At 40.4% G+C, this 20,066-nt stretch overlaps 1 protein-coding gene across 3 annotated transcripts in view; it reads left to right on the top strand.

The window, feature by feature from the left end:
• LOC135218416 (neurexin-4-like) overlaps window positions 1-7,198 on the top strand; it is a 516,193-nt gene extending 508,995 nt beyond the window's left edge. For all 3 annotated transcript variants that reach the window (XM_064254722.1, XM_064254720.1, XM_064254721.1), the window contains one exon: window positions 6,552-7,198. In XM_064254722.1, coding sequence (XP_064110792.1) covers window positions 6,552-6,742 — 191 coding nt within the window. In that variant the 3' untranslated portion in view covers window positions 6,743-7,198. The remainder of the gene's footprint in view (window positions 1-6,551) is intronic.
• Window positions 7,199-20,066: the final 12,868 nt, after the last annotated feature.

Genomic DNA, 20,066 nt, shown 5'->3' with positions numbered 1-20,066 from the left:
TCTAGGCTTTTCTTTTTTCTGGATTTTCCTTGCTAACCAAAAAAACAAAAACTTGTTTTCCTGTATTTTTTTTATATATGAAGGGTTCCTGTCAGACCTCAACGTCTATCCTGAGGGGGTCTGAAGAAAAAAATTAAAATTGAATTTAAAAAAAGTCCATATTTTTGTACCTATGCAACTTCCCCCGGCAGATATATACTTAGGCTTATGTCCCCTCCGACTTCCGGGGTAGGGGGTGGCAGAAAAGGAGTTCCGAACAGGAAAATTCCGAACATGGTTTCGCGGCACCCCAGCTGCATGTCGGTCCGGTGTTATCTACCCCTCCCCTGTCCGCTGGGTGGCAGGAATAGGAACCATTGTCCCGTTTCTAGAACCAGATTTTTCTCTGGCTGTCGGCGGTAGTTGTCAACGATATGTTTTGTTGCTAACCGTTCCTTCCTGACTTGATTTTCGTTTTTTTCAATCGCCATCGATCTTCTGGTCTGTCTTTTGCAGGGAAGTACTGGGGTCTTTTGGAATTCGAGGAAATAAACACTGAACTTCCTCACTTTTAGGGAGTTCAGTAAACAGTTGTGTAATTACTTTATTTTCTTTAAATTTTTTGGTTTCTTTAAAATTTTTTTTGATCTCGTACTAAACGAGCAATTAGAGGTATTAACAGTACTAGTAGTGTTTTGCATCCTCATTCATCCTTCTTACTTCGCAGTGAAACTTCAAATTCATAATTGCAATTTGGAAGACAAGGATTTGTGGGGCCTCAAAACTGTCGAGCTATTAAAAGGGTAAGAAGTTGATTACTAGTGGTTCCCCATTGCAAGTGGAGGGTGCGTTCCTGATTGGCCTGGTGTCTCGTCTCGCTAGATTCCCAGGTCTAGACCTCTTTCCAAGCTCACCAAGGCCCAGAGGGAAAGGAACATGTCCGAAAAGCCGTAAGGAGGTTTCAGAGAATCCCCACCGGGTCAGGCGTCCCCATAAAAGGGTCGGCAGGGTTCCTTGTAGAGCGTCCTTTCAGACTCGCCAAGGTATAGCCATTGCAAATGGCAATCCTTTAAAAAAAAAAAATTAGTGCAGTCTCTTCATCTTACATTAATCCTAAATGAAATGACTGAAGAATGGTATAATGTTTGGAGTTTTGGATGATCTAGCGTTGTTTCTCAGAAAACTAAGGAGAAACTCTGAACAAGATCCACCAGCCAGGGACGCTGCGTTCCAGCAAGCTAGCGTGCGCCACGATTACCGAACATCCAGCTGCATTTCCAGCAAACAGACTATCGGCGAGCCGCGTTCCAGCAACTGAGCGCGTGTCCGCGTTCTAGAAAAATTTTTCTTGCCGCAAAGGCCTCCCCCCACCTTCAAAAGAGACGAAGCCCCAGCCTAGGCGCAAATTGTCACCAGAAAAAACCAGTAATACGGCTAATGCAAGCAAGGGCCTTATAGTATAGTGGCAATCCTGAACCAATGCCCTTTCCATTGAACGTTTCCCCGGGCCAATAGGCTCGTTTCTAAACAAGGGGTCTAGTAGGCGCTCGGAAACTATCCAGGGCTCCGGGACCTTACCATTGCCCCCAAGCGTAAACGTTCCAGGAGCAGGAGTCTCGCTTTCTTTCGATGGCGTGTGGTAACAAATTCCAGGCGCTAGGCGCAAGGAGCCAGGCGCCAGAATATTCCAAATCTTCTTATGAGAGAGAGGTCAGTCGCGAGACTCCTCTTTGAGTTTTTAACTTGAGCAACTTTCCTTGGCAAAGGTCAAGATGTTGCACAGGCGGCCGTCGCTTTTGTCAGAAGGATTCTGATACTATGAGAAGCCATTTTTTTCATTATTCAGAAGACTCCTGTGTTTTTGGCAGTTTCCTCTCAATGCGGACTCTCTCCTTCATTTATGCTCTTCCCTCGTTTATGAAGATGGCAAGACTTTGGGAGTTTTTTCTTATAAGAATCTCATCGACGTTTGATATGATGGCGGATAGGAAATATTTACTTCCTTCCGTAACCCTACAGATGAACAGGAATTCTGTCTCTTCCAGATTGATGAGGAAATCACGAAAGATTTAAAGAGTTCCTGGATTAACTTCTTCCTTAAAAGAGATATATATACTCTATCGTTCTATTAACGAAAAGAACGAAGATAGTAAAAATTTTTCTTTCTCTATCTGCTTCGGCAGGGAAAGAAGGTAGTAGAGTATCTGCTGTATGAGAATACGATATGCAAATCATAAGCACATACCGTAGTTACTTCTTTGCTGAGCAACTACAATTACCGTATCCTTCCAGGAATTTACCTAGGAAGGACTACGCTTAAAGGGATTGTTAAGACAACTCCTACTTAATGACAACTCCTTCTAGATTTATCGAAGTCTTGTTTCGCTTAAATATGCATTAATAAGAACTTCCTGAAGTTCGATAATAATTTTATAAGATTCCTTTACTTGAATGGAGTAGCTGGCAACTCTGGAAGAGTAAGTAAGGCCAGACGGCTAACGGAGACTGCTATCGCTAGACCAACGCACTTGAACACAGTACCATGTAGGTGTCGGTCATGATTGGTTGGTACAGTGTGTCTCCTGCGGGATGGAATGACTAACCGTGTCTCTCCCCTACAATCGCGGTTTTAGCCTCGGATTGAGGGGGATAGTTAGCGCACATAAATAAAATATTGTCTGCCTTTTGCTAAGAAGCTTTTAATAAGAAAGTATACAACATTTTAATGCTGTTTACCGTAGGTAACATTATTAAAGGATTCTAACACAGCGGAACTCTATATTATATAATGCTCTCTTGCTTACGAAAGCATGGCTTATTAGAGTACGTACATGCTTAGTGAGAAGATGAATGTAGTAGAGAATTCACTTTAAGACTACGGTATGGTCAAGTCTTATGCACATACCGAAGTTAACTACAGAATTCCTAGTATCCTTACAAAGGTTTCCTAGATTAATGCTGTTTACCACAATGTGACAGTATTATAAAGGATTCTAATACGGCAGAGCACGATATTATATAATTTTCTCATCCTTTCGAGAAACGCACACAACCTTTTTAGAATCGGATATTGCTCAAGAGAAAATGGGTGAGTCGGATGGGAAACATTCTCTTAGTGGCAGAAGTTGTTTCCCTGAATGGACGATACTACGTATATAAAAGTTTTTTCCTACTAAGAATGGAATTAACATGTGAAGGATGTCGGGTACCATAAAGGCACAGATGTTCTGGCACATAACCTAAAAAGAACTAGAAGGAAGCGCCAGCCTGGCGCAAAGCGTCAGAAGCGCCAGCCTGGCGCAATGCGCCAGAAGCACCATCCAAGATATTTTTCTCGTTTTAGCGAGTTATTAACCTAAAGAGTCCAGTAGCCTCTCGAGGAGTTTGGGATAAACAGCAGCTCGTAACGGCAAGATTCGTTCCTGATTTCGTTACCCACCCTTTAATCGGAAAGGGGTCGCTTACGAGGTATGATGAAATGATTTATTTTAATCTCTTAGGCCAATTTCACGACTCTCTCATATCGCAAAGAGCATCGAGAATCTCTTTTTTCGCCCCTGTTCGCGTTAACAAAAGAGAACCTATTTGGGAACAGACACGGAATGTAACGATCCTTAAGAGGTTCGATGCAAGATTTTGCATGTCCGTGAGAACCTTCTCGATCGAAGATAATAACTGTTAACGTATGTCTAACATTTATTGAAGAGAGTTGTGAGAACCTGCGGAAAGTCTTCTTCATAGATCTCTTCGCAAGGTAGAAGACGAACAGGCCTCCTATAGACTGCTTCCTTTTCCTCGAACCAAGAGATATAGCAGTATACGACATCTTTTAATTTAAAGAAGGGAAATAAACTTTAGTCTTTTTTCCCCTAGTTATAAATTCTTAACAGATAATAGATAAATGGGCGTCAAAGGAAGAGAGGATGAATGCCTCATTTTGGCCTTAGAGAGGTTGGATTCACATAAGAAGTCATGTTCTTCTCACAGCAGTCTTTCGTAAGGCTTTTCCAAGAGTATCTGGATATTCTATCAGAATCTATTATTATAGACCTGAAAAACCTCTCCACTCTGAGTCTGTCCGCGTGCAGACTGACCAGAAGTGGACATGAATGAGAGGATTTTTCAAGGTAAATGACAATAGTCATGGCTAAGACATGGTTTAAACGTTTGCCTACAGAGTCTTCGGGGTGCGATGAGGGCTTGAAATGCTTCCCAGAAGGTATTCAGAAGGATACAATAAGAGCTAGAAATCAGGGTTCCGCCCAATTTCAGCTCAGTCTCTCCTTCGACTTCCATACTCCTTCCCTTCCTTTGGGCAAGGATAGGGAAGATTCTGCAACGAGGAACCTCATCAACATGTAAGAAGAGATCTCGTTAGCAAAGGAAGTATTCACGAAGGATCCTCCTCGGAGGAAGGACTCTTCTCTCTCGTATTGTTAGATATCCTGTCGTCTACTGGATGTAGCTGACTACAATCACCTCCCCTTGCCAGGGGCCAAAAGCTCAAAGGGGAAGAATTTCTTCCACCTTCTCCAGTCTCCTGATAAACTATGTGGTTGTTCAGGACTCTCAGACAATGTAGCGCCAGCCAGGTGCCAAATGCCAATACAGGCGAAAAACACCAGAGGCGGACAGTTCTAAAGAACTCTGTCATGGTCGGATACTGAGAAGGAGCGGGCCTCCAACCTGGCGCATTTAACCTGGCGCAAAATGCGCCAGAGGCGAACAAATCGGGACAGATTATAAGAGTGGCCGATGTGGACATTGCCAGACAGCCTAGAGGCACTTCCAAGCTCGAAGCTCCAGCAAGTGTGGAGGAGCCAAGCCAGGCGCGAGGCGCCAGCCAGGCTCCATCCAGGTGCCAGGCTCCTTCAAGGCTAGGCTCCAGTCAGGATTGAGGATCCATCCAGGCGCAAGGCTCCTTCCAGTAAAGAGAAACCTAAAGCTCTGTCATGTAAGAGGGCTAGTCCCCATTGATATGATACAGGTAAGGCTCTGCCATGTAAGTGGGTCAGCCCCCATTGGCACGATCCGAGAAGGCATTGTCGTGTAAGCGGGCTAGCCCCCATTGACATGATCCAGAAGGGTTTGTCAGTCATAGGTCCCTACCTCGCTGAAACTCTTGAGGCATGCAGACTCATAGACAGTAATCATGAAGTCTTCTGCCAGGCACCAGCCAGGCGCGAGGCACAGCCAGCCGCGAGTCCAGCCAGGCTCTAGGCGACCATTCAGGCGCAAGGCTCCAGCCAGGCGCGAGGCAGCTAGCTAGCTCCAGGCTTCACCCAGAAGAGATCTATACAAAGAACGCCCTGGCCTTCTTTGAGACAATGTGATCTCCTAAGCACTTGATAAGTGCATTGATGATTCCTTCAAACAGCTGAGAATTAAAAGCGCATGAAGTGCGATCTTTTCCGAATTCTTGTTCTTTCCTTAACAAAATATGTCATAAGGACATATAGCTGTCACATACGGGAGATGCAAACTCTGTGTTGACTTCCCATTATCCGAAGGATGTCAAGATAACCTACGAGAGATCCTTCTCTCTTGGTTGATACGTGTCTGCGGATACATTGCTGGGATAGGGAGCCGATACTGATCCTTAACTAGCGAGTAAATTTTATTTAACGTCGTGTTTTTTCTTTGGGTTGTTTGAAAGGATTTTGGGGATAACTCTTTTCAACTTAAGCACTAACCCTCGTGTTAGGATCAGGTGATCGGGATCAGTGTTGTGCTCCTTAATTATGCCACTAGGCATAGGCATATTGTCATGTAAGAGGCTCTGTCGAGTAATGGATAAGACCCTATCGACTGACCCACAAGAACTCTTAGCCATAGGTCACATCCTCGCTGAGGCTCTTGAGGCGAAGCAGATTCCTAGGCATTAGCCATGGAATCTTCCGCCTGAACAAGTAGGAACCAAGGTTTTATTTATTTATACATACAACGTATGTTGTTTTACCTGTCTATTCAGAAAATAGTTGTCTCTTACCCACCACCAAGGGTGTCAATCAGCTAAGTATATATCTGCCGGGGAAGTTGCATGTACAAAAAAATGATATTGTTAGAATACAATAAAGTTTTGTACATACTTACCCGGCAGATATATACGATGATGGCCCCACCCAGCCTCCCCTCAGGAGACAGGTGGAAGAGAAAATCTGGCTCTAGAACGGGAATGGTTCCTATTCCTGCCACCCAGCGGCAGGGGGGTAGATCACCTGACCTACCTGCAGCGTGTGCCGCGAAATTCGAATTTCTGTCGGACGTCGGAGACATAAGCTAAGTATGTACAGTATCTGCCGGGTAAGTATGTACAAAACTTTATTGTATTCTAACAATATCATTTTGATGAATTCTTGTCAGTACCATCCTATCTAAGATATTGAAATGTCCCTTAATTCTAAAGGTGACTGTATTTGCCAACACCTAACAACCTCAAGAGAAAATAAGGTTAAGAAGAAGAAGAAAAAAAAAAAATTTGCTCTGGAAAATGTGGTTTATATAAAAAATTGTGTGCTCTGTAGTAGTATGTACTTTGATTCATAATACTTAATATGGAATTTTCATTTCAGGAGTTTTGGCAATCCTGTTCATTGCATTGCTGTGCATGGGGTTCTTAATTGGGAGATACATGGCCCGTCACAAAGGTGATTACCGCACTCATGAGGCGGATGGCGCAGACACTGCACCGGATGCAGATTGGGCTGTGCAGCATTCTATGACAGGGCATCAAGTTAAAAAGAATATGGAAATGTACATTTAATAGTTTGCTGGCTAAAGAGAAAGGATTTCATCCCAACATCATTTTACATTGCCTGGAACCATAGTCACATATCTCATGTAGAATTTCAGGGAAAGCAGGAGAAGCAAACTGTTGCAGAAGTGAACCTCTCTTCATGATGTATATTTTATAAAGGACATTTTATGTATAAAGAAAGAGGTACAATGTATAGTGTAATATCTGTGTAATATTTTTGCCAATTTATTGTACAATATCCTGCCAGCCAATTTTTAGTAGTATTGCTTGTTGGATTAAATAAACCCTAACCCATATTTTCAGTGATCTTATGCTGCAGTGATGTAATATTTAGTTTTACTGTGACATAATTTAAGCATCTTCGTTTACTATTGCTAGAACTCATATGGTCTCTTAAAATAATACACCCATATTTTTATGGTGTTATATATGTTCACATGCGTATTTACCTAAATACCATTCTTGTTTATGGATTAGGGTAGTTAATCGATGCTCTATGTTTTTCTACCTTTGGGGAGCAAATCCTCTAAATCCCAACTGAACAGTAATTACCTTGTATTTCAAATGTTTTAAGTGGAGGTTTGTGAAATCTCCATGATACAAAATATTTTCATTCTGGTGAGTTGAAGAATACACATTCATAAGGCAGCTTAATTGCATGTTATTCATAATTTTTGTTGTGGGTAATGAATAATTTAATGGGAATCAATTTTGTATGTTTTTAAAAATGTACCTTTAAAGCATGTAGCAAACCAAAACAAGGCAGTTTGGTCATAATTTTTGGGGAGGTAATGTGCTTGAAATTTATACATGGATTGAATTAAAATGGATTCTAGTTTTTTCAATATGCTGTAAGAAAGGGCCCTTTATGGTACGTTGAAAGATAATTATGCTACTTATACACTTTTTGGTATTTTGGATTTTGATTGTTAAAAGAAATTTTGGATTGTGCAATGAGAAAAAATGGTTTGTTATTTATTATTATTGAATGGGCAGTTCATAGTTCAGCAGTAAAATGAAATTTAGGTCTTACTTTATTAAGGGTTGTCTTTGTTCGTTAGGGTAAGAAATAGCCTGCATTGAGTACTAGGTAATCTACACTCCCTGTAGTCCCTGGCTGAGAAGCATAAGGCATAGTTTTTGCATACGGAATTTAATAACTTTTGCCAAAATTCTGTTTTTTATTATTCATCCTTTATTTTATTTATTTTATGAATACTTACTATGTTATTATTACAGATATTTTTGTTTGCATTGTCATTCCTCGTTATGTTGATAGTAGTTTATCTTTTATATATATATATATATATATATAAGGAACAGGCTTGTAAGTTATGGGTAAGCAAGGTTATCCAGGCTGTTTACCTAATGAGGTTATAAGTGGTACCAAAGCAATTTTGTTTCATTTGAAATTGTTAATTGTTTATTTGGGAGGGTAATAATTTTATTTGAAAGGGTTTTGATCGATATTTTTTCTCTAGGTTATTACTGTAAATATAAAGTGATTTTGCGCTCGTACTATTATTATTGAAATAAGCATTGAAATTAAGTAGACTGCTAAAGCTAGTTGTCAAGTTATAGCCAAACAATAGTTTTATGAAGAATGGAATCAATTGGACATGGGGCAAATTAGTTTCATACACACACTGTTCCTAAATTGCTTCTCCCTACTCTGTATATAGTTTAGCAAAATAATTGTGACCTAATGAAAGAGAATTTCAATTTGATTTTAGAAATGTGAATCAAGATTATCATTTTTTTTCTGATCATATAACTTACAAAAACAGTTTTGATAGTCACAAAGTTAAGCCAAAGAGGATTTATTACATAAATTTACATTATTCCAACACTGTACTTAAAAAAGGCAATTTCATTATACAGTACAATACATACTTAAAAAAGGCAGTTTCATTTAAGGAAGCCTGGAACTTTTTTTAAATTATGGAAATTTCTAGAATTTTACACAATGTTTTGTACTTAAAACTTACTCTATAAATTATATGCATTATAAATTTAACAGTAAATGGCAACATACTCTACTGGATTATTTCAAGGATTATATATCTCATACTATGTAGGGCAGATAACATCAAATATACAAATAATTAATGGAACATTTGTTACTAAAAAAAATTTTCAGTAGCAAGAGTCCCTATGTAATGCAGTTACTTTCATAAGTATTGCAAGATTGGTTTAGTTTTAAAACTTATAAGCAGGAATGTGAAAGTTTTTGAAGGACATTAGGACACTTGGAAGTGTAAAATTCTAATTTATTTTTTTTTATGTGTAATTGGCTGAAATATTGGCTTCATTTTACATTTAGGTATGACTTTCAGGAAAGTATTTTTATTCTTATTACAGATACTTCCCCATAAAAAGAATGTACTTGGTTAGGTGTTGTTAAATAATTGTTGTGTAACTTGTGCCAATGTCATTTGTTAAAGAATTGCAAGTTATTTTATATTAAGTCCAGCATTGTGTGGAATATATTAGTAACAAGTTAAGCTGTATACTTTTTTAATAGGTATCATAAGTATTGACCAGTTAATTTTGTTCAGACATGAAATTTGGTAGAACTGCAAGCATTACTTTTAGAGTTACTGTTCATGTTTCTGTTGATTGCTCAAGTGTTTTTATTATTAATTTAATTTGACTTGCCTTCATTTCCATCTCATTAAATGGTAGTTGTATTCTCTCTTACCCTATTAAGTGTATAAGCAAAAGCTTTATTAAATATTAGTACATATTGGCAATTTTTTCTGTTCACAGAAATTTCGTTTGTCATCTTCTGTACAATTAATCTAGAGAAAAGTATTATTTTGGATAAACCTTACTGAGAAAAAAGCTTATTTATGTGTAGCAGTGGATGAGGAGGTATATACTTTATTAACAGTAGGCAAAGTGTCCAAATGATCAATTTGATTATGAAAATTTATACTTTTTTGTAGTTAGCCAAGTCAAAGGTTTTAAAATATAATATCAATATTGGGAATACTGTACCATTCTTTCAGAATCTCGTAATACTATAAGCATTTCCAGTATTTTGAGATGGGCAGAATTTAAATTATGCAGTATGATCTTTTGACTACTATTCAAATTCACCTAAATTGCTAGTCTAGGGTGGGGTTGATTATTCCATCTGTGAACAGCAATTATTGTTTAAATACTGTAGGGAAAACCGACCATACTTGTTTTACAAAATTGTGTAGCCACATCCGTCCTTCATTCTGCCTCTCTATTGTAGAATTTTTTTCAAGATCTGCTTTTAGTTTTGATTGTGTATTCTGCATGCATTTGTTGTTTTTATTGATGGAGTCTAAAATTCCATTCATTTCACTTATCGTAACCTCTTAGAATTTATGTATTTCGCTTCCTCTCAAATTAGTACGTTTTACTCTTATCTTGTCTTTTATAGTCTTCTTTCCTACAGCATCATGCAGGAAGGGAGAAGATGTAAACAGTGAAAAGGATTATTTAAAATGGTGTCTTTAAACTTTTGTTTTGACAAGCTCATTGGGTAATTATTTTTTAATAATGTGATCAGTTAGTATACTGTGCCATTAAGTTGCTGTGTAAAATCAAGAAATTTGTGAAAATGTGAGACTATTCCCTGAATGTCATAGAAATCAATGTGGGAACCTTGCCAGATAGTGTAGTTTATCTCAAATTCCACTTTTACCAATGCATAGCTGCTTATTGATTTGACCATATATAATGTATAAATGATTATGTATGTATGTTTGCATTCTGTATTACTTTAGATAATATATATCCATAGGTGGTATTTTTCATTTACCTCTGTAACTTACTGGTACTGGTTTTTATGTGGAGGAGGCCATAATGTTAGTATTCTGCTACTGGAGATGTACTGCATTTATGTGAAATTTCAGTCTGTAATATAAGGTATCCATATGGGTTTTTTTGAGGTCATAATGTCAGCATTCTGCTTCGGGAGATAAACTGTATTTTTGTGAACTTTCAGTCTGTAATATAAAGTGTCCATACGCTTTTCAAACTTGTTACTTTTACTAATGCTATCACTTCTTGTTGATTACTGTACCCATGAGCCACAGGAAAGTTGTGGATGTGATGAACTTAGCTTCATTCATGCTCATGAAGTATTGATATTGAAGATACATGTTTGTATGGTGTTTTTATGTTGCATGGAAACTGGTTAAAAAAACAAAGATTGTAAGTCTCAGAATCTGTGGCATTTGGAAACTTGTGTATACAAGGTGGAAGCTGGTCACCAACCTGACTTAGAACCTCGTGACCAGTCTGTCTGTCTTTAACCGCCTTGGAGAGTGACTTTTTTATTTCCTCCACCCAAGCTGGTTTTTTTGACCCATGCTCATGGTTAGTTTCATATTTATGCAGCCCAGAAGTCTTGTGACTGTGTATATTTTTAGATGGCCTTCCAGGATTCCCATGTTCGCATTCCTTTGGGACAGAAGCAAATTGCAGTAGATGTAAGTCCATCTTTTCCTCTCCATCATCAGCTTTATGTGTAATGCTGGTCCATCTCCCAAGGGGATATTGCCCCTTCAGGGAGAGAGGGACCAGCTGCGTTTTGTTCTTTAGCATTTTTCATTTCTTACAATGATATTTTGAAAACATTTGTATAATGACATAAATGTTTTTTATATCTTTGATTATATCTAATTGCATATTTTCTGGCTGCACAGAAGAGAAGGGAAATTTCTGGAGAGACTTGGATGAATAATGCAAGAACTGGAAGAACATGAGAGGGTGATAGTGGGGGCAAGATTTGAATGGCCATGTCGGAAGTGAAAATGAGGCGATCGGTCGGAGTGCATGGTGGCCATGGGAATTGGGGAGAGAAAACCCGGAAGGAGAGAGTGCAGTGGACTTTGCTGTGTCACTCGACATGGCAATAGTAAACACATTCTTTAAGAAGAAGGGAACACCTAATAACATATATGGAGTGGGGGAAGATGCTCCAGATAGACTACTTCCTGTATAAAAGGATAAAGCTGGTGGAGGTCAAGAACTGCAAAGTTATTCCAAGCGACCATGTAGCCCCGCAACACAGACTGCTATGTATGAACTTGCAGTTAAAAAGGAAAGGAAAACCAAAGCTAAAGGGATAAGGAAAATTAAATGGTACAAATTAGAGAAGGAAGGGGATGGGAAGAAGAGAGAGTTTAAGAGGAGGGTTTTGGTTTTGGAGGATATTGATATAGGGATTGAAGATGTTCAAGAATGGTGGGCACGAAATGCAGCAGTAATAAGAAGGCATGGAAGGAGCTGCTAGGAGAGACATCTGGTATCATATGGGAAGAAAAGGAGAGTTGGTGGTGGGGTAAGACATTGAGAAAGTAGTAAAAGATAAGGAGGAGGCAAAGAAAAGATGGAAAGAGTCACAGTCAGTGGAAGACAGAGATAGGTTTGAGAGAGAAAAACAAGGTGGTGAAAAAGGTGGTGGCCCTGGAAGCTAAAGCAAAGTCGTATGTATAATGAGCTGGGGGACAAAGGAAGGATTAAAGCTGATGATCAGGCTATCAAAGGCTAGAAATAAGGGCACCAAAGATATTACACATTTTAAACAAATAAAAGATCAAGATGGTCTAGTACTTAGAAAGGAGGAAGACATTGTGAAAAGATGGAAAGAATATTTTGAACATTTGTTAAATGAAGAAAATAACAGACTATTAAGAGAGGATGGGCAAGTGAACACTGGCATGGTAATGAGGTTTTCTAGGCAAGAGGTACTAAATGCACTGAAGATGAAGAATGGGAAGGCAACCAGACCAGAAAAGATCCTTGAGCAGAAAAAGATACCAAATGAGTGGCGTGGAAGTAAAAATATCCCAATTTTTAGAGAAAGGCAATGTCCAAGAGTGTGGTAATTATAGGGGGCATTAAATTGATATCCCACACTTTGAAGATACTGGAAAGGATGATAGATGCTAGACTGAGAGAAGTACAAATAGTTAAAGAGCAGATGGGATTTATGAAGGGAAGGGGAACAACAGATGGTACATTACGTCTGAGGCAACTAATGGAGAAATTCGGGAAAAAGCAACGGGACCTACATATGGTATTCACTGACCTTGAAAAGGCTTATGACCGAGTCCTAAGACAAGAGGTATGGAGGAGTCTGAGGGAGAAGATGGTGCCAGAGAAGTACTGGAATGTATTTACCATAGTGAGGAGCAGTGTTGGGGAGACGGGGTTTTGAGGTGAGAGTAGGATTACACCAGGGGTCGGCTCTGAGCCCATCTATCTTTAACATAGTGATGGACGTTATAATAGAGGAAGTAAGGGAGGCAGTAACATGGAACATACTGTATGCGGATGATATTGTTCCGTGCACAGTGAGCAGGGAAGATCTGGAAATGAAATTGGAAAGATGGAGACAAGTTCTGGAGGACAGAGGAATGAGAATAAGTAGATTTAAACAGAATATGTGTGTACCACCACTGAGGGGGATGTTAGAACAAATTAAGAGAGTTGATAAGTTTAAGTATGTACAGTGGACCCCCCGTATTCACGTTCTCCAGATTCGCGGACTCTCACATTCGCGGATTTCTCTCGGGAACGTTTCCCTGCATTATTCGCGGAAAATTCGCGCATTCGCTGTATTTTTCTATGATAAATATCCACAAATTCCTGGTTTTTTTGATGAATTTCATCATAAAATGCACTTTTTGTGATAAAACTATTAAAAAACCCATGTAGGAAAATTTTTAGTGGGTTTTTCTTGAGTTTTAACTAATAAAATAGGCTGTTTTTAGCATTTTTATAGGGTTCCAAACATTCGCGGATTCTAACTATTCACGGGGGGGTCTGGTACGCATCCCCCGCGAATACGGGGGGGACCACTGTATTTGGGTTGGATCTTATGTTAACGCTGGAGGAAGTATGGAAGAAGTAAACGGTTGGGTACAGGCAGGCAGGAACAACTGGAGAGAGACTTCTGGAGTTCTCTGTGACAGAGAGTACCGCTGAGGTTAAAAGGAAAATTTCACAAGACGGTGGTAAGGACAGCAATGCTGCATGATACGGAAACATCAAGCATGAGAAAAACAGAAAGAAGATGGATGCGGCAGAAATGACAATGCTTAGGTGAATGTCTGGGGTGACAAGAGAGGATAGGATAAAAAATAACTACATTAGGGGGTCAACTAAGGTGGTGGAAGTATCAAAGAAAGAAAGTACAGGAGGGGAGGCTGAGATGGTATGGACACCTGTTGAGGAGAGATGAGGACCACACTGGGAGACATACTATGGGGATGGAGGTTCAAGGAAAGAAGAGGGAGACCAAGAAAGAGATGGAAGGACTGTGTGAGAGGAGACTTACACGAGAAGGGAATTGATGAGGCAGAAGTGCAGAATAGAAATAGATGGAAACGGCTCATCCAAAACAGCGACCCCATAAAAAAATTGGAATCCAGCTGGGGAGAAGACACATTTTCTGGAAACGTGGTAATGTTCTTAGTCTTTCAGAATATGCATGTTTTGGGATGTTCTAGACGTTAGGGGTTCCTGTTGTAGACAAGGTTTCTATGCTAGTATTCGGCTGTCTTCAACACAAATTTTCATGGTGTACGATTGCGTTCTTCCCATCTGGTTGCAGGACCAGTCCTGATTGCTGTCTCGTCTCTCTCCCGTCATTTTGGTGGGGGAAGGGTGTGAGTTGTATGGCTCACTCACTTCCCTTTTGCCTTACAGGTAAATATGATTCTTTTTGCTCTCAAAGGATAGAAGATATCTTCTTTCATGAGAGAGCATGTTATTTGTTTCTTTACAGGCTCTTTAATTGTCAGCCTTGCCTCTTGCCTTGAAGTCTGGATGCGGCGGCATTCCGCTCAGAATTTGGGAGTCACTCTGCTTTGCTTCCCTCTGACAGAGATGCCCCTTCACTAATTTTGGTCTGCTCGTTGGTGCTGTGAAGCGTGTTTGGAACTCAATCCTGTCGTTGGTGTGTTCCTTGCTGTCATCAGAGTTCCTTCTTGCTTGCCGACAATACTGTGTTGTCATGCAGGATACCAACCTTACAGATGGCTTTTCCGATGTGTGGATGTCATCTCCCTTTGATGTTTCGTCATCCTATGTTGTTTGACTTTGTACTCCCTTTTATCATGAAATAAAATTGTAGTACAGCTTTGTTTGAATGTTTTTCCCCCTTCACGCATTGTTTTCTCTCACTGTACGAGTAGTTTGCTGTGTGATGTCATGAATGGGCCTGTGATGTCATGGCTTCTTTTGACACCATACTTTGGTTCGGCGCTGCGTTCACGTGAGGGGCGATCTCTCTTCCACTTCCTTCTGCATTGGATTTTCTCGGTAAATTCTTCGCTATTCTTCACGTGTACATATCGTGGGGAGGCCCTCCAGTTGTTATAAGAGACGAAAGAAGAACTTTTGCTATCTTCGCCTTCAGTGAGACTTTTGAATCGGGCTACCAGTCCAAATGCTGTGATATCACTCTCATACTTCTCCGCCTGTGATATCTGCTTCAGTGACGTCTCTCCTACTGCCTGTTATTATGACGTCACTCCCAGCCTCATCCATGATGTCAGTGCAGTCGGTTGCCAACCCATTGGAGGTGTTCTTGCAAGAGGTGGTTGATTGGCTAGACTGTTTAGTAGGAAGTGTCCTAGGGTTTCAAGCAGGAGGCTTCAAAGGGCAAGGGCTCCAGCTCCATCTTCTCCTCCTCCCCCTTGTTCTAGAGTTGGACGGAGAATTCGGGTTTATGACTTCTTCTGAGAGAGAGAGAGCTGTTTCACCATCTTCCCAGCACGGATGTGACTCTCCCCTTCAAGTACGTGGACGTGTTCCAGTCCGTGTTGATTTTCCCCTCGCATCAGAGTTCTCAGGCTGGTTCTTCGTCTCCTCAGCCTGTTTGAGTTCATTGCATGATGAGACAGCTCTGATTTAAGGGTTGAAGGTGAACACGCCCATGTACATGTTTCATTGCACATCCATGTACGTGATGGAGGTCCTACTCTCGCCGTTCGTCTTCCAGATTCGGGTGATGAGACTTCTAGGCAGAGTGATCTTCTCCCTGACATTCCCACTTGGATCTTTCTACACACCACAACCGTGCATGTGATTTTATGCACGTCCACGTATATGATGGAAGCTCTACTCTCACCGTTCTCTTCCAAAGTCAGGGGTTAAGAGAATAAAAGGCAAAGAGTGATCTTCTAATGTTCTCACTTGGTTCATTCTCGATATCACGACTGTGTACAGTGGAACCTCTGTTTTCGTAAGCCTCTCATTTCTTGTGCTTCGGTTTTCGTAAACTTTTTTTGTTTGAAAATTTGTCTCTGTTATCGTATGGTTCCTTGGTTTTCATACACTCAGAAGCACTCCATCCGGGGCCCAGCAAATGACTGGGCCCTATATGAAGCACCCATACAAAGCATCCCATTTTCTTCCGTGACCCATTCTGCCTTCGTTTCTCATTGAACAAGCATCTCTGCACGTGTAATCCGCAGCTTCGCACGTGTTTCTTGTGTTTTGTGCAATATTTTGCCATAAACAAAATGGCCCAAAAAAGCAGCAAGTTCCACCCCTTCGGTACAAAAGGCCAGATATACAATTGAACTTAAGAAGGAACTTGGAGCGAAGTATGGAAGTGGGGCACATGTTTCAGATCTCGCTAAGATAGATGGCGCCCAAGAAAGCAGCAAGTGCCACCCCTTCGGTAAAAATAGCCAGGAATACAATTGAATTGAAGAAAGAACTTGCAGCGAAGTATGAAAGTGGGGTATGTGTTTCCGATCTCGCTAGGATGGACGCCAAAGTCAAGTGTCCACAATTTCATCTATCATGGCAAAGAAAGACGAAATCAAGGCAGCTGATGTTGCAAAGAGGTCACATTATGTTGGAGTGATAATGGTAGTTACATTCGACAATGTCTTCGAGGGCTGCATGAGAGAGAGAGAGAGAGAGAGAGAGAGAGAGAGAGAGAGAGAGAGAGAGAGAGAGAGAGAACGTTGTTGGGTTGAGAGAGTAAATGTTGTCGTATGTTACAAGGATTACGATGTCTCACAGACTCGTTAGTCCATCCAAGGAGACATCGTGTGCTCACTATCTGTAGGAGGTGGTTTTACTGTGCATTCACAGTGTCCTAATGATTTTGTCTAGCTTTCTTTTAAACTCTTCTGCACTGTTGCGGTTTACAACTTTTGGTGGCAGTTTATTCCATGTGTCACATATCTTGTATGTAAAGAAGTTCTCACAATGGGATGTGTTGTATCCCTTCAGTTCTAGTTTCCATCCATTATTTCTTGTCTGGTTTTCGTTTAACGTAAATAGGTTGCTGTCTACTTTTGTTATGCCTTCCAGTATTTTAAATGTTTCTATTAGTCGTCCTCACGATCGTCATGTTTCTAAGCCATACATGTTCAGGTTCTCTTGTCATTTTTTGGTAACCTATTTGCCTGATGGATGGAATTAACTTTGTGGATATTGCTTATACCTTTCCTAATTTATGTATTTTCTTAATGCTGGTGACTAAAACTGTACTGCATATCCAAGATGGGGTCTAACTATTGATGTGTAGAGCTGCAGCACCGTTTTCTTACTTCTGTATTTTAACTGCCTCTTTATGTATCCCACTAGTTTCTGTGCCTTCTTTTCAGCTTTTATGCACTGTTATGTGGATTTTAAGTCCTTGGTAATAATAACTCTAAGTTCCTCTTGTTCTACACTACTTATGTCATTCCCAAGCAGCATGTAGCTGGCATGGGGGTTCTTTGTTCCTATTTGTAACACTTTACACTTATCTACATTAAAAAGCATTTGCCATTTTTTTTTACCACTCTCCTATTTTCATTAGATCGTTTCTTAAAATTTCCACTGCATCTGGGTCTACTGCATTTACACCTAGTTTGGTGTCATCTGCAAATTTGGCTATCCTGCTATTAAGCCTATATCAATGTCATTAATGTAAATCAAAAACAAGAGGGGGCCAAAGACAGAACCTTGGGGAACTCCGCATGTTACATCCGTTTTTTATAAGTTAGCCAGTCTTCGACCCAGTCTGCTGTTTCTCCTACAATTTCTAAGGCTCTAATTTTTGTCATCAGTTTCTTGTGTGGGACTTTGTCAAAGGCCTTTTGGGAATCTAAGAATATATCTATTGCTCTACTACTGTTTGATATGTCAGGTTTCGTGTTTGGTGTTCTGTATGGTAATGTAAGTGTGTATGTGTTTTTCTGAAGTGTGAGTGAGTGAGTGATTGAGAGAGAGAAAGATTGTAATTGGTGGATGGATAATCAGGAGTGGTTTGATGGTGGGCGTAAGAGTCTGGCTTGTCTGTTGGAGAAGTCACTGACTATATCAATGGCGAGATCTGTAACCATGTCGTAAGGAGTCAGTAAGCGGGAAAAGGCGGTCAGTCAGAGGTAGCCAGTGGTTTTTGGCGTTTTCTTTATTGATATTGATGTTGTTTGGTTACTGTGCATGTGTCTGTCTGGTGGTTGTTAAGCTGAAGAGGTTTGTGTACTTGATTTTGCGTTTTGAAGGTTCTTGAGTTGTCTGTTGGAGACAATGTTGGTTTTGAGTTGTCATATGATTTTTTGTGTTGTTTTGAGCTGTTGGTATTTGTTTGCATAGTGATTGGGACGTTGGCTTTGAGTTGTTGTATGGTTTTGGTGCTTGTCTGTCTTGGATAGTGAAATTCAGTGGTTGTCTCACCAACTAGCCTATATCCAGCAGACGGCACAGCGCCTAGCCCTGAGTATATAGAGTCTGAGGTGAGTACATGTGTTTGTGTTTTGTGTTCTGTATTCGGTAAGCCAATTGTCCTGCGTGTAATTAGTAACGTGAAGAGGAAAGTGTGGCAGAGGGAAGTTCGATACTCGGTACGACTAAAGTATGTGGGGAGATTTGCTTGCTTGTGATCCCACCACAGAAATTTTTGATGCCCAAACAGGGATTGCTGGTGTGGCAACTGCAGGACGACTGGTCTAGTGTGTGTGTGAGTGGTGAGAAAATTTAGGATGGATGGGTCGAGTGGGTTGAGTGAGATAGAATAGTTGAGGTTGGAGAGAGAAGTGAGAGGATGACTAGAAGTAAAGAATGAGAGGTTACAGGTAGAGTGTCAGGAGCTGAAGAGCGAGTTAGAGGAAATGAGAAGAATGCTAAGGAGTGTGAAAGTGGAAATGAAAGTAGTGAAAGGAGGATAAGAGAGAATGGTTGAGCAAATGGATGAAAAATTCGGAGTAATGATGAATGCAGTGCAGATGATGAAGGGATTCATGGGAGAGGGAGCAGGAGGAGGTAGGCACCTAATAGGTCTTGTGACGGGCGAGGCGTGGTAAAGAAGTGGAAGAGCGATTGAATGCGAGCACGAGTGATGAAAGTGATTTGGTTGTGATAAGTAAGGGAAAGAGGGGGGAGGATAAACCTGAGGACAAGAATAAGGGGTCTGAGAAAATGAAGACGACTAGGGGAAAGAAGGCTAGTAAGATGATGGACAGGATGTGAATAGGACTGAAGACGTTGGGGAAAGAGCTGAGGGTGATTTCGATAGCGGTGAGTGGGAACAGGTAGGTAGAAAGAAGGGTAAGAAGAGTGTAATCAAGAGCATGGATGTTAGTACAGATTAAGTTGATTCATTGTATTCGGAAGAGGTTAAGAGGGATCAGAATGGAAGTAGCGAAAGTGTGAGTGAGCAGGTAGTGTGAAAGCCTGTGTACGTAAATGAAAGAAGTACCCCGATGTGTGAGATACGAGGAATATGGTAATAGGGATATATGGGACTTTTTTAAGGAATATGAGAAGTATTGTGCAGCTAAGTATGGGGATAACAAGAGTTAGGTAGCTTGTTGACAAGATTTTTGTTGAGTATGTATGGGGGTGATGAGTGTAGGGAATGTGCCATATGAGTGTGTGAAAGCCAGGGTTGTGGAACAGGCAAAGAGGGATAAAGAGTAGTGTTAGATATAGGAGAAAACATGATTTTGAAGAGGCAAGAATGAATGTCGATGAGTCATTGTCAATGTATGTGTACAGGTTGGAAAAAATAGCTATGGAAAAGTCTGTGAATGAAGGAATAAATGAGTGTAAAGAGTTAGTGCAGAAGTTATTGGCATCCACTCTTGTCAGATGTCAGTCAATTTTAGAGTAAATTATAAACTTCACACAGCCACGCACATAATATGGAATTTTTATTCTAAAATTAATATTAATAATACTTACCTGTATAATTTATCTAGCCCTAAATCCCCAAAAACCGCACCAAAATTTTCCACATTGGCAACCCTGTTACCTCCTATTCTGTCCGCCAGTTGGCAACACTGTCGTTGACAGATACGAAAACCTTCCCTCAAATCAGTTGTGATAGGCAGAT

The sequence above is a fragment of the Macrobrachium nipponense genome, chromosome 9, assembly GCF_015104395.2.
Source record: "Macrobrachium nipponense isolate FS-2020 chromosome 9, ASM1510439v2, whole genome shotgun sequence".
In the NCBI taxonomy this organism is placed as follows: Eukaryota; Metazoa; Arthropoda; class Malacostraca; order Decapoda; family Palaemonidae; genus Macrobrachium; species Macrobrachium nipponense.
Note: the sequence above shows the minus strand (reverse complement) of the source record. Positions and strands in the feature narration are given on the sequence as shown.